At 47.8% G+C, this 12,669-nt stretch overlaps 1 protein-coding gene across 5 annotated transcripts in view; it reads right to left on the reverse strand.

Annotated features, from left to right (window-relative positions):
* Positions 1-5,529: 5,529 nt before the first annotated feature.
* NTN4 (netrin 4) overlaps positions 5,530-12,669 on the reverse strand; it is a 30,899-nt gene continuing 23,759 nt past the window's right edge. For 3 of the 5 annotated variants that reach the window (XM_015858525.3, XM_085515112.1, XM_085515106.1), the window contains exons 6-10: positions 12,286-12,502; positions 11,520-11,635; positions 10,583-10,651; positions 9,631-9,801; positions 5,530-7,049 (exon numbers count right to left, since the gene is read on the reverse strand). In XM_015858525.3, the coding sequence (XP_015714011.2) occupies positions 6,913-7,049; positions 9,631-9,801; positions 10,583-10,651; positions 11,520-11,635; positions 12,286-12,502 (710 nt within the window). In that variant the 3' untranslated portion in view covers positions 5,530-6,912. Of the gene's footprint in view, positions 7,050-9,630; positions 9,802-10,582; positions 10,652-11,519; positions 11,636-11,683; positions 11,757-12,285; positions 12,503-12,669 lie in introns of those variants that run through there. The other 2 variants (XM_015858534.3, XM_085515115.1) reach the window with 2 other exon arrangements.

Here is a 12,669-nt window from a genome sequence, read left to right on the forward strand (position 1 = left end):
CCAGAACACGTTTCTCCTGCTGCATTAATTGCTTTGAATGTATGCTAAAAATGTTAATACGTTATTCAAGAGACTGGAATTTCTCCTTCAGGTGTAATGCCTTTAGGCCATTTGTGTTTCACACACAGTCACAGGTAAAGGCTTGTTGCTTTGGCAGAAACATGCACTTAATGAAATGTTATTCTTATTATTATGGTAAATAAGAGAGCTCAGCAGTCATTCAGCTTTAGCATCTCCTTATTTTTCTTGAAAAGCTTTGCCCTGGAGTCAACACTAGAGTGAGCCTGGGACAAGAGGGACCTCTGTCCTCCAAGTCCACCTTGGGGCACCCCAGGGCCTTTTTGGAGGCTGAGCTCTGTGGTGCAACTATTTCATCCCTGCTGTAGATTCTAGGTTAAAATATTCCTGTGTTGGCTCATCTTCAGCTTGCAGCCTTGGAAAGGGCTGAGCTCCTCTTCTGAAGGATGCCCACAGATGGGAGCTGGAGTTCAGCAGTACGACTTGAACCAACATCAGGTTTCAACTGGGTTTCTCATGATACACGATCTTTAGACAGTATGAAGAAGTGAAGGTAATAAAGAAGCATTCCCAGGTAGCTGTGCTCAGTGTGTAGGCACTAACTTTCTTGTTGGCTTTTGGCAGGGTGTTTATTGCATGTCCACAGACAGCATCACACAGGACAAGGTCTCTTTCAGGGTGTCAGAGCAGGAGGAGATGAGATGTGTGGCTTTGCTCAGGGAAGGGATCTGGAGGGATCCCAGAGCAACACTGTGTGTGCCGACCATCTCCAAACCACACCATGTGCCAGAGGGCTCATGAATGTGACTGAGAGGCGAGTCCTGCTCCCACCATCCCTGCAGCACCTCTTGGGAATATGTCCACACTCTGACCCCTAAATGTGTGGATTCAGCTGCTGGTCCAGGCCTCCCCAGCAAGCAGAGCGTGTTGTTCTGCCTGTCTGCTTTCAGCGCTCGCCCTCCTGCTCCTCTGTCGTCACTGCAAACTGCAGTTCTGACCTTTTTGTCCTCGGTGAGCCATTCATTTAAAATACAAATGCTGTCCTCAAACAGCAGTCATTAATATGAGGCAGCAAATTCTTTTCTTTGTTCTTTATTGTTGATTTCCCCCATTGGGAAGCCGGTGGCAGGAGAACTGCATAGCTGCAGGAGCGGCTTGCTAATTGCATACTTTCGAATACTAATTTGTATGGGTTTGTTTGGTTACAAAGGGAAACAGAAACAAGCCAGGGGGTGATAAAAAAATGTCAAGGTTATAAACCCTGCAGAAGCTGGAATTTTTATGAATTCTTTAAATGCAAATTGCAGGCCAGTGGCTGCACATCCCCTACCCCCCGTGGAGCGCTGTGTAGCACCGTGCTGCTCACCCTGCGGGCAACCAGCACCCTGACCACGGCAGGACTGACCAGTGCCAGCCAGCCCATGGCCCTACTGTGCTGTGTTTGGCTCCGTGAGCAATCAGGGCCTGGGGTACCAGCTCCTACCCGGTAGTCAAAGTGCTTTTGGAGCAGCTGTCTTTTTAGTCCACTTTTACGTTTTTTCTCCATACTTGGTGTCTTTCTGTAGGTTCTTCCTTATCACTGGCTGATGGTTGCTGCTTTTCCTCTCTTTTATAAAGGAATGTTTCTGTACAAGTAGTCATCTCGGTCCATTGTGGCATTATCATTACAGAATTGACATTTAGGCTAGATGTGAGGAGGAAATTCTGTACTCACAAGGTGGTAAGGGTGCCCAGAGAGCTGTGTGTGCCCCATCATGGAGGTGGTCAAGGCCAGGTTGGATGGGGCTGTGGGCAGCCTGAGCTGGTGGGTGTCAACCCTGCCCACAGCAGAGGGTGGGAACCAGATGATGTTTAAGGTACCTTCAAATAAAGCAATTCCATGATTCAATGATTCTGTGGTCACCACCTCCAGCCCTGTTGCTGTTGCGGTGGTGCCATAGTGGAGTGCAGCCCCAGCAGCAGGAGTTCAGGCTGTCGTTGTGTCCCTCTGGAGCAGTCTGACAATCAGTGAGAGCTGCAAAAACCTCTCTCCCTGGGCAGGATGAAAGCTCACGTTCCAGCAGGGCTGTGTGAGTGTCCTGGAGACTGGTGGCTCAGAGGACTTGCTCTTGTGGCCCTGTGTGAAGGACATGCCTGTATCAATGGGTACAGAGATACCAGAGGGCTCCAAGGCTGGGAATGTGAGGGAGGTGAAGTTCAGGGAAAATCATACAACAGTGCAGGAAGAAAAGCACGCAGAGTCACCGGCTCTCAAAACCAGCCACCAGCTCTCAAAACCAGCATGTGTTGTCTTATATTGATGAGAAAAGGTCACAGTGGCTGGCAGAGCTGCACGGTTTGAGCAGGTTTGCAGTGGAAAGCACTGCAGGAACGTGCAGCAACACAAACAATGCCTAGTTATAATGCCCATGGATGCTGCATTTTCTGGGAACCAGTACCTGAGCTTTGTTCCTCAGCTTACCGTGGGCAGCTCCTTGGATCCCTTGATAGGAATCTGTGTTGTTTGGGTTATGTGATGCTTAAGATAATCGACCAGCTCATTTCCTTAACTGGAAGTAAAGGATGGCTCATTATTATTAAAATCGTGTTTATTCAGGTAGCAAGAATGGGATGGGAGGTCAGGACAAAATGGCACAGACACAGCAAGGCCCCACAGCACCCCTGGGCTTCCATGGGAGGCCCCTGGCTGGCAGGGCTGGGGCTGGGGCTGTGCTCCAATGTGTGCTGAGCTGCTGACTGCCACTGCAAGGAAATAACAGGGCAGGAACTGTAGAACAGAGCAAGAAGTTAATCCGGGTTGTGGATTCAAGCCTGAATCCACACTGACTCTGACCATCCAGCTGGCAGAGGCAGGGTGGCTCTGAAGGATGTCAGCAGCCTCAGATAAATACCAAGATAGCCTTGTGAACAGGAACCCCGATGGTATTTTCTCTTATACTGCAGCTATTTTAGTTCTGTTTATTTCCTTTCTGTTTTGGATGTTTTATAGAGAAAAAAAAAAGAATAATTCTCATGGCTGTAGAAGAGAACTGTGTGCTGGAAGCAGGAGGATGACAGTGGCAGCCGGTTGCTCCTCTGCTGCTGGGCAGGATGGCAGGTGTGTGCTGGACTTTTTCCAATCCACAGCAGGTTTAGCTTACAGGTGTGCCATGTCCTTGGTGCATGTCCTCATGTGCTGGCTGTTCTGGGGTTTCTAAGGATTTAAGCCTGCTTACTGTTTGAACATAGAATGAGCAGTGATTCCTGTTCTCTGGCCTGTGTATGGCTTGCTTGGGGGTGTTAAGGCAGACTGCAGCTCAGGGCAATTCTCAGTTATTCAGTCTTCCTCTGTTGAAGAGCTGGGAGTTTTCCAGCACACCACAGCCTGGCTGGGATGCAGCCATTTGTGGAGAGCAATGCCCGGCTGCTGCTGGGGCCATATCGGCATGTAACAATACCTGTCTGGCTCGCGAATGTCAGACAAAGCTGTCATAAATCTCTAAGCCCAGCGGTAAAATTAATGGGAATTGCAGGGAGCAGGACCTTGTCAGCTTCATAATAGGGCTGTGGGTGGAAAAACATCTCATGCTTCCCTCCAGGCATTAGGAAACCGAGCAACTGATGCACTGTGGCCATTATCCAATTATGAGGGCTTTTTGCTCAGAAGCATTCTGTAGTTATTGCTTTTAATGTGTCAAAGTTAAAGAGTCACCAGCACAGAATGAGGCTGAGGGAACAGACCTGGCCAACAGAACTGGGTGTGGTGATGGTGGGCCCAGCCTTGTCTTGCTTGGCGATGTCCATCTCATCTCTTATGGCCAAGCAGCACTGGCAGTGCTGCCCTCCTGCTGGCAGGGAGGAGCCCCAAGAGCCAGTGGGAAAGCTCCCCAGAAAGGGAGAGAGCAGCACAGAAAGGCCCAGATAAAGGTTATAATTGTGACCACATGGAGGCCATACAAACACCCAAGGTCCAAACACAAGTTGCACCTGATGTGAATGAAGGAGAGCCAGCTCCTAGAGCAGCAGAAATGGAGAACAGTTGTGTTTCTGTAACTGTACATCATAAGGTTATAATGTTTAACATCTACTGAACAAGGCAGTGAAGACGTATAAATTGGGCATAAGAAATACAGTGATGAAAGATCCTGTCCTCAGAAGTCATCGTCAGCCTTATGGAAGCTTGATTCTAATCTCTCTCCTATGTTCCAGCATCCCAGCATGTGTCTCAATCCTGGGGCTGGACTGGATTTTACACCTTGGGGAGTTTCTTCTATGTCTGTATACTTCTCAGAATGTGCTCAGGTAGAGCCTGAGGATGCCCTGAGCTGCATGTCTTGGACATGGCAAAGTGCATCACTGGGGCTTCAGCCTCTCAACCATGCTAACACTTTCAAAAAGGCAGCAAGTTTTCCATATACAGTGTATTTCCCAGCCTGTGAGCTTGCTGAGGCCTCACTGCCCTCCCTTGCAGCAAAAAACAGAGGCACTCGTAATGTTTCCATGATGAATTTTGAGGAGAAAAAAGTGGTGATCCCTGGGCAGGGGCATGCTTTGTAAACACCGTCATCGAAAAATCAACACACGAGCCCAGAAGGATCAGGGACAGCTGATCTCCTCCCGCTGTACCAGAGGCAGTGCTCCTCTGGATGCTGGGGCAGCAGCCACCAGATATTTTTGATATTTATTCTCTACACTGTGGATACTGAAGTCAATACAATAGCTAAAAATAAAGGTTTAAGAAAACAGCAACAACAACAGCACTGCAGCTATTTGTTCCAGAGCTGTTGTGTTTACCCATACCAACCTGACTTTCCATTTCTGCAGCCTGGTAGTACCAGATGTCCAGGCACGTTCAGCAGTATGGTCACTTCCCAAAAGACTCAGCCTGTCGGCACATCTATATTAAACACGCCTGGAATTTTCCACCAAGGCCAGAGGAGCACATTGCTCTGCAGTGAGTGATGACTGGTGGGGACTGGCCCCATGTTACCAGCCCAGCCTAGAGCCTGTGTAACCCTGGCAGTGGTAGGAGGGGACATTGGTTCTGCCAGGACTTGGGCTGGGAGGTGATGAGGAGGTGGGAGCTGAGGGGATCTCAAGGTCTCCAGCAGCCCCATCGCTGAAGAAGCCTTTGCCTTCTCACTTGTCTTTTCTGATGCCTGATTTCACTTTGTGGTGCTCTTGTATGTACATCTGCTGCCACAATGTTCACTTTCCACAGCTTTTATTTTCCTTTACAGTTTTCATGTAGGCGGTGAGCCTGATTTCAGCTGTCCCTGACTTGCTGTTTATCTGTTACCACTTTGCAGCTCAGCCACCAGGTTTGTATGGATGCAAGGATCTGGCCAGCTTCAAGAAAAGCAACTCCCCATTATTTGAGAAGAGCCCCCCAAACGAATGGAGCTGGATTTCTGTGAGCCATCCCTGTGTCTTGGCCTTTTCTTATATGGTGAATACTACCTCCCCACAGCAGCTTCTCCTCACCCTTCGCATGCCTTTCAGAGCAGGCATGAAGACCACATTGCTGCAATGTTGAAATAATAATATATTTATTACATACATGAGATATAAAAACAAATTACCAAAATAGTATCCTTTTTTTTTTTTTTTTTTTTTGGAGTCCACAGGACCTTGAAAGAAAAATACATATGTGAAGCATATTGGTAGACTTGTGGTTCTTATGATGTTGCATGTCTGCCTTTTCTTTCCTCTCATACTCAAGAGCAGAATATACTACGCAATGTGCTTCAAAGACGCCTTACAGAAAAGATACACTTTAGTGCTGAAAACTGCAGTAAACTGTGCTATATTCCATATGGGTGTTAACGTGGAAGTGTAGTGGCCATATATATATTGCAAACGATATCACAGAAGAAAACAAATGGAGCATTCAGTTTTAAATACTAACATAAAAATAAAATAAACTCCAGGCCCATCGTGAATCACTGGGTGGGGATATGTGAATGGCAGTCCTTTCCATTCTTCAGATCCACTCCTCCTGTGGGCAGTTTCCTACGCTGGCAATTGTATTTTCATTCCAAAGTCTCTTCTTTTTGTACTGACTGCCAAGTCCTGCCCACGGAGCCCAAGTACTGGTCTGAAGTTGGGACTTCAGTGCAAATGCTTTCTATCCCTCAGACTGCACCCCGGGATGCTCTGAGTAGCCGTGCCAGGCTCACCCTTCCCTTTATGCCGTGCGTCTTCAGGAGTGCTTCTGTTTCAGGAAGGTTTTCCATGTGCCAACTTCAACCTCTTCTTTCCCAAACACAATCTGGCCTTCTGCACCGTGAAGTGGCAGGTAGTAAAGTGCTTTATACAATAAAATATTTACAGGAGGCTGGGTTCGTATTTTAACACTTCAAGGACCAAAAGCTCAGAGACACTGCGCCCCGCGGAGCCAGCTCTTCTCTGCAGCGGTGGCAGAGAACCGGCATCCACCACATGTGCATGAGGGCAGAGGAACTCACATCACCCAATAGGTCCACAGGCAGGGAGCTGAGCCCCCAAACCGCCCACAGCACGGTGAGGTGAAGAGCAACAGCACCCAGCTCTCAGCCACATGCTCCTGCTGCTCTGCAGCATCTTCTGGGAGCCCCTGGAAGTGACCCCAAATCCATCCCGCTGGCACTGGCAGCAGCTCATCACCTCTCACCTGGGGCCAAACCAAGGGCCGCCCTTCCTTCTCTTCCCCTCAATGCAACAACACCTGGGCTTGGGGAGTGCCTTGCAAGGAAGCTACAGGCGAGTGAATGTGCATTGGCCAGGAAGAGTTAAATTAGACAGCGCCTACCAATCGTAATGCCTCGCTACACACTTTGGCGCTCTTATGTTCCAGTTTTCATCCTCGAGGCCTTCTCTCTGTGAAGGCTCTTGCATTCTGTGCGTGAAGAAATGCCCCAGGGTGGCCGCATGTATCTAGTTGCAGTTTCTTTTTAAAATCTCCAGGACCTTTCTCCCAAGGGCTGACTTCCACTGGTGGACAAAGCTTTTCATGTTGACGATGAGCCTGCCCGTCCGGACATCCTCATGGCCTGCCACCAGGTACTCCAAGCCTGCAAACCAGCAAAGCGGTCAGGGTCTGTGTAGTGCTATGTTTGGGGGAAGGGTTATTAACACTACCTGAGTGAAACTTATGTAGTAGTGCTTTGGAACATGAGTATAAAGGGGGAAAACATGAGGGTACCAGGCATAATCCTACCAGGATTATCACAGAAGCAGTTGAGATTTCGGATCATGGTGCCACAGCAGGGACTCTGCTCATGTATTCTTGGGTTTTTGTTTTGCTGCTCAGAATAAAGGGAGGCGGTGGCGAGGGGACAGTGTCCCCTAGTTAAAGGTTAAGTGTGTTTTTCTTTAATTCAATACAATTTGTTATCTGCTTCCATCTGAGCTTCTGGGCACACAGATCCTCTCTTCTGCCAAGTAAACACAGGAAATTTGCAATGGCAGGAGCAGCCTTTGCAAGGCCTTCATTTTGGTTGTGTCAATCCTGCTGCTGTAAACATCACTTTTTAAGGGCTCCTAAATCTCTCCCTCTTAAGAGAAAAATGTGGCCCACACTCTCAGAGGGAAAGCTATTATTGCTTCAGCTGCTGATTCCCTTTCTAGAGGAACATTCATCCCTCCAGATTTTCAGTCTGACTTTACAGAACTGAGAAGATAAAACAAAACACACAACAGAGATGCCACAACCCAGACTGGGGGCTGTGAGTTTTGTCTGCACTGCTAGCAAGGATTGCCTCTCTTGTGCGTGTGTGAGGGCCAGCACTGAGGTTAGGAAGGGCTACTGCTTCCTGCAGATGGCCAAGACATCAAATCTCCCTCTGAGCTCCCCAAAGGCCACTCTGCTCCCTCATGGGACCCTCGGCACATTTATCATCTGGAAGCAGCCTGTGAGATCTGATAAATGTGTGGAGGTTCTGTTTTTTGCTGGAACTTTTAAGAGCTTACCCTCCATTTGGTGTCACTTCAGCACCGTGAAACAGAGTAAAAATATGTTTTGCTTTCTTCTGCTTTTATCATTCAAGTCCTTTATGTTTTTAGGAGATGTGATTTCCATTACAGCTATATATCAAGTAATTACATTATGTCAGCTTGGCTTTCTGTCCTGCTGTTGGTGGTTTATTCATCTGGAGGTCATAAACTCTTACCCTGAGAGAGGGCTAACTTTGCTCTTATAGTATTGCCAACTATCCAGAAATGAATATTTGGGATTGTTTTTTTCCCCCTTTGATGTGATTCATTCTTTAAGGTGCACTCAATTGATGTTTTCAAGTTTCCTCCCAGGACCAAGAGATTCCAAAAGCTGCACAGATGCTTTTGAATATGAAAGCTGAAATGATTTATACTGATGGGATTCCAACAACTACACCTCTGCTGCTCTGCTGACATCCAAGTGGCTATGACCTTAACGGGCTATGTGTTCTGCTCTCTTCTCTGCTGTGGAAACCAGGGAAGCTCCCCTGAAGCTTATGGTGTCACAGGGCTGGTAGTCAGGTGTGGGGCTGCCCTGTGCAACTGGTCTCTGACAGTTTCTGTGGCTTTCCTCCAGATTTGTGTTAAGGCAGCAGCCATATCTGGGCTTTGTTGAGTGCATTTGCTTTGCATAAGGAAAATTAAAATAGCAGTATCTATTTCATTACAGATTTATGGTGTTTTACCACTATCCAAGGTCTTGCTGTGCTCAAACAGGGAAGTCCTGCCCAGTGCTGCTGATCCATCTGACCCTTGCACCTGAGGAGACCTCCTGACTGCAGATGTACAATCAGGGCAGATTGCCTTCAAAGCCAAATGCAGTCACTTTGGACATGAAAGAAGACTGCAAATACCTCATAAATGAATAACCGTACTGCATGACCCAGCCTAGTAGACAGTCCTTCCCCTCTGAAAGAATCTCCCAAAGATGCACGTGTAGAATAAGTCTCAGCACAAGTCAATGCTTCAATCAGTGATTTGCAGGTGAAGTGTGCACTTTACAGAAAGAAAATATTTTATCCAAATTAGTTGGTTTATCTTGGAGTTGTAAAGAAAGGTGTGTCAGCTGGATCTTAGATTTGCTCTATTGAAGAAAACCTGGAGTATGCATTTCCCTGTTCCTACTGGATACTGTATATACAGATTACACTTCATTTCAGTGAAAAACTGTGAAGCCAAAGCCTCCCTCACACTGCATAAGAGAAGCTCTTCTGAAAGTTGAAGATGTGAATTAATCACTTTGCAAGTTGCATCTTCCCTTGTGATTAGATTCTATCTTCTGTACAATATCATGCCTAAGATTAGGATTAAATGTGCTTTTATGGATTCAAATTCACATTAGTTTTGAAAAGATACGTCACATAATCATGGCACAATATGCATCTAACTCCCTGTGGGAATACAGCTATCCTAATAAAGCTGTAGTGCTGTTAATACACTTCATGAAGAGCAATTATGTTCAAAAGTCTACAGAATGAACCATATTTTTACCTACAAAATTCAATTGGATATTGCTGCTGGAACCCAAATGATGCAGATGCCAGTAATCTAATCAACACTGGGCTGTAGCTTAAACTCATTGGCATGAGGGGGTGAAAAGGTGAGGATGAAATCTGTGGGATTATGGAGGGGATGTACTTCCCAGGGAGTCAAACCTACCGGGATTGAGGATTGGACAGGTGCAGCCTCTGTTAGTCCAGGACTCAGGGTAGAGGGTCCTCTTACCCCGCAGAATCTTCAGCTTTGTAGACTTCAAGACTTTCTTGATCTTCACATTGACTTCTGCATGGGAGCCCTTGTCATGAGCTGACAAGATCTTTGTCTTTATCACTGGGAAGACACGAATTAAAAAACAGGAATGTATGAACTATTTCAAGTCTGGATGAAACAGTGAAAACAATGATTTCATTACACCGGAGTTAGCCCCAACTTCTTGCTGGGGAGCACATCTGCAGGGGGAACAGCTGGGTCCCCATAGCTGTTCATAACACATGTTATGAAGCACAGGGAAACCTTCCCTTCTACAGCACTTGTGATGAGCCATGTAATTCATCTGTCTCCCACTGAGCTGACACCTTGCATGTTGAGTGATGAAAGGGCAGCAAGCCTGAGTGCGCTTTAGATAAGATTTATGAACTTGGCTTTTTTGTGCTTTTTATTTCATTATTTCTTATCTTCTGCAAGATTAAACACAGTGACTATTGCAGCCAGAAAGCAAAGCAAAGCAAAATCAGATTTTTTCTAAGATCGCTAAGCCAGGGCTATATTTCAACAACTGGCGGCCCCTTGAACTTCCCTTTGTGGGCTGTTCCTCAGAGTGCCACATTATGGATTATCTCCCTGCTCATTTTCAGCTTTCATGCAGGATCAAACAGGTGCAGGAAACTTCTGGAAAGCTATGATGGGAGGGAGTGCTGCACAAAGCTGTCCGTGCACTGCAGCAGTACAGAGGAGGTGCTTTGCTAGAACAGACCTGAGAGGTCTTAGGAAACAAGATATCTCCGCTCATTCACTGAAATCCAACGTGCTACACCCACATAGACAATATACATCACCTCACTGCAACAGCTCAGCTTTGAGCTGTACACCTCCACCGCCTACCACAACTCACCGTAGGTATACTTCATCCCACAGAAGACCTTGGAGTTGCCCAAAACTTGCTCTTTACACTCGCATTTACCTGTGGGAAGAAAACAAAGCAAATGGATGTGGATTGTACTTCCCAGTGGGGATCTTTGCAGAGACCCTGGGGTTTGGGAGGGCAGAAATCGCTGCCACCATCCAGGAGAGCTACATGGACCTGGGGGGGGGGGGAAAGGGCACGTTGGAAGTGGCTGCTGCCTCATGGTCTCAGCCTCCAAGATATAGGAGGGATTTGGCTGCATCACTGGGATCTGCTAGGGACTTTCATGTGCCCTGTTCTCAGATCTGGCCTGATCATAGCCTTAGTCCGAGGGCAATTATTCTTTGTTTACAATTTGAAGAGAAGGGAAACAAAGGCCTCAGGATGCAAATAACATGCATGTATTTTCCTGTGGTATTTTCCACACTGCAGTGTCCCAGGCACAGTTTTAGAAGGAAACGCTGCCGAGGTTCAAGCAAATTAATGACTTCCCTGGTCTTAGAACAAGGAATAACACGTTGCACTTATTTACGTTTCAGATTAAGTTGTCCAGACAAATGATGGCGCTTTCCCCTCAGTTAACTCATTTAACCTATCCTCAAGATTTTTATCATGCTGCTTTCTGCAAACTCAGGAAATTACACCTGGCCTGCTTGTGTGCAGTGGTTCTGCAGGGGGATGTGGCTGTCGCCAGCCCATGCAGTGCTGTGGGGCCAGGCTGCTTCACTTCAGCTCCAGCACTGCCTTGTCCAGCCTAGCAGGGCTGGGGAGAAGGAATTCCCCAGTCGGACCTGCATCTGGGGGTACCAGACAAGTTCTCACTGAACCCTCAGCGCAGCTGATGCCAAAGTAAGATGCTGCATGCTAATGTAGGACACCTCAGTGGGAGGGATGTGGTGGGGAGCACGCGGGGCTGTGGTCTTACCAGAGTGCCGCAGAGCTGAGAAGCCTTGCTCATCTTCCCAGCCCCAGGCAGGCTTGCTCTCGTTGAGCACTGGCTGGAAGGGCAGCACTTCTTGCTGCCAGCTCACATCCGCACTGCTGGGGGAAAGGAAGAGGGTCAGCCATCCATCCTCTTGCTGATGGCAGAAAGCACCTCATAACTCATTGCCCATCCTTGGAGAGTAGCTCTGCCACACGTCTCAATGTCAAACATACACAGCTGAAAGGGATGACTTCAGAAAATGAGCTGGTTGAGGGTTGCCAGAGTGAGTCACGAATCCATTTTTGGTTTAAAATGTGCAATAGGGATTTATCTGTTAAAAACATTATCTCTATGGTAAAAAAGCATCCAGTGAGATCCAGACAGTGAGGTGTCATTCACATGTGCTGCCTCTAGAAATCGAGTCAGAGCTCGACTGACCAGTGCAAACTGAGCTGTAATAGCAGCAACATTTAGCGCTGGTCTCTGGGTGCTCAAGTCTCCCTGAGGATCTTATTTTGCTCATGGAGAGGAAAAAACTGTGAAGGGCATGGAAAACACCTGCTCCATTCACACCAGCACCAAGTGCCAGCAGTGCCACCATGTCAGTGTCTGGCACCCAAAGGAGCCACAGCATCAATGTTCCCTCCTCCCCCAATCCCTGACAGTACTGATTACTTGGCTGAACAGGTGCTGTCAGATGGCACATAAACCACGCAGGAGCAATACCTGCGCTGGGGCTCAGGAGGCAGCTGGAGCCCCTGCTCACCTGCTGCTGTGGCAATCACCAGTGAGAGGGTGGCAGCTCCGGGCACAGTCACAAGGGCGGCAGCCTCCAGCACCGAAGCCCCAGTACCCGGGCAGGCAGCGGTCACAGCGTGGCCCCGCCACGCCAGGCTTGCAGGGGCAGTCACCGGTGCTGGGATCACAGAAAGTGCGAGGTCCCAGGGGGAGTGCGGCCGATCCCAGCGGGTGGCAGGCGCAGGCTGTGGGGACACCACAGGGTTAGTCATACAGCAACAATGACTTGCTGGCTAATTAGTGGTTAAAAACACCACTGCTGACAGATTATTTAATCAAAGGAGTGCAAAAAGCACTTCTTTTAAAGCCATCGTTTCCAAGTGTGAAAGTGAGTAACATTGCAAGGCATCAG

Source organism: Coturnix japonica, chromosome 1 (assembly GCF_054131305.1).
Source record: "Coturnix japonica strain WE chromosome 1, WE-NBRP24, whole genome shotgun sequence".
NCBI classification, from domain to species: Eukaryota; Metazoa; Chordata; class Aves; order Galliformes; family Phasianidae; genus Coturnix; species Coturnix japonica.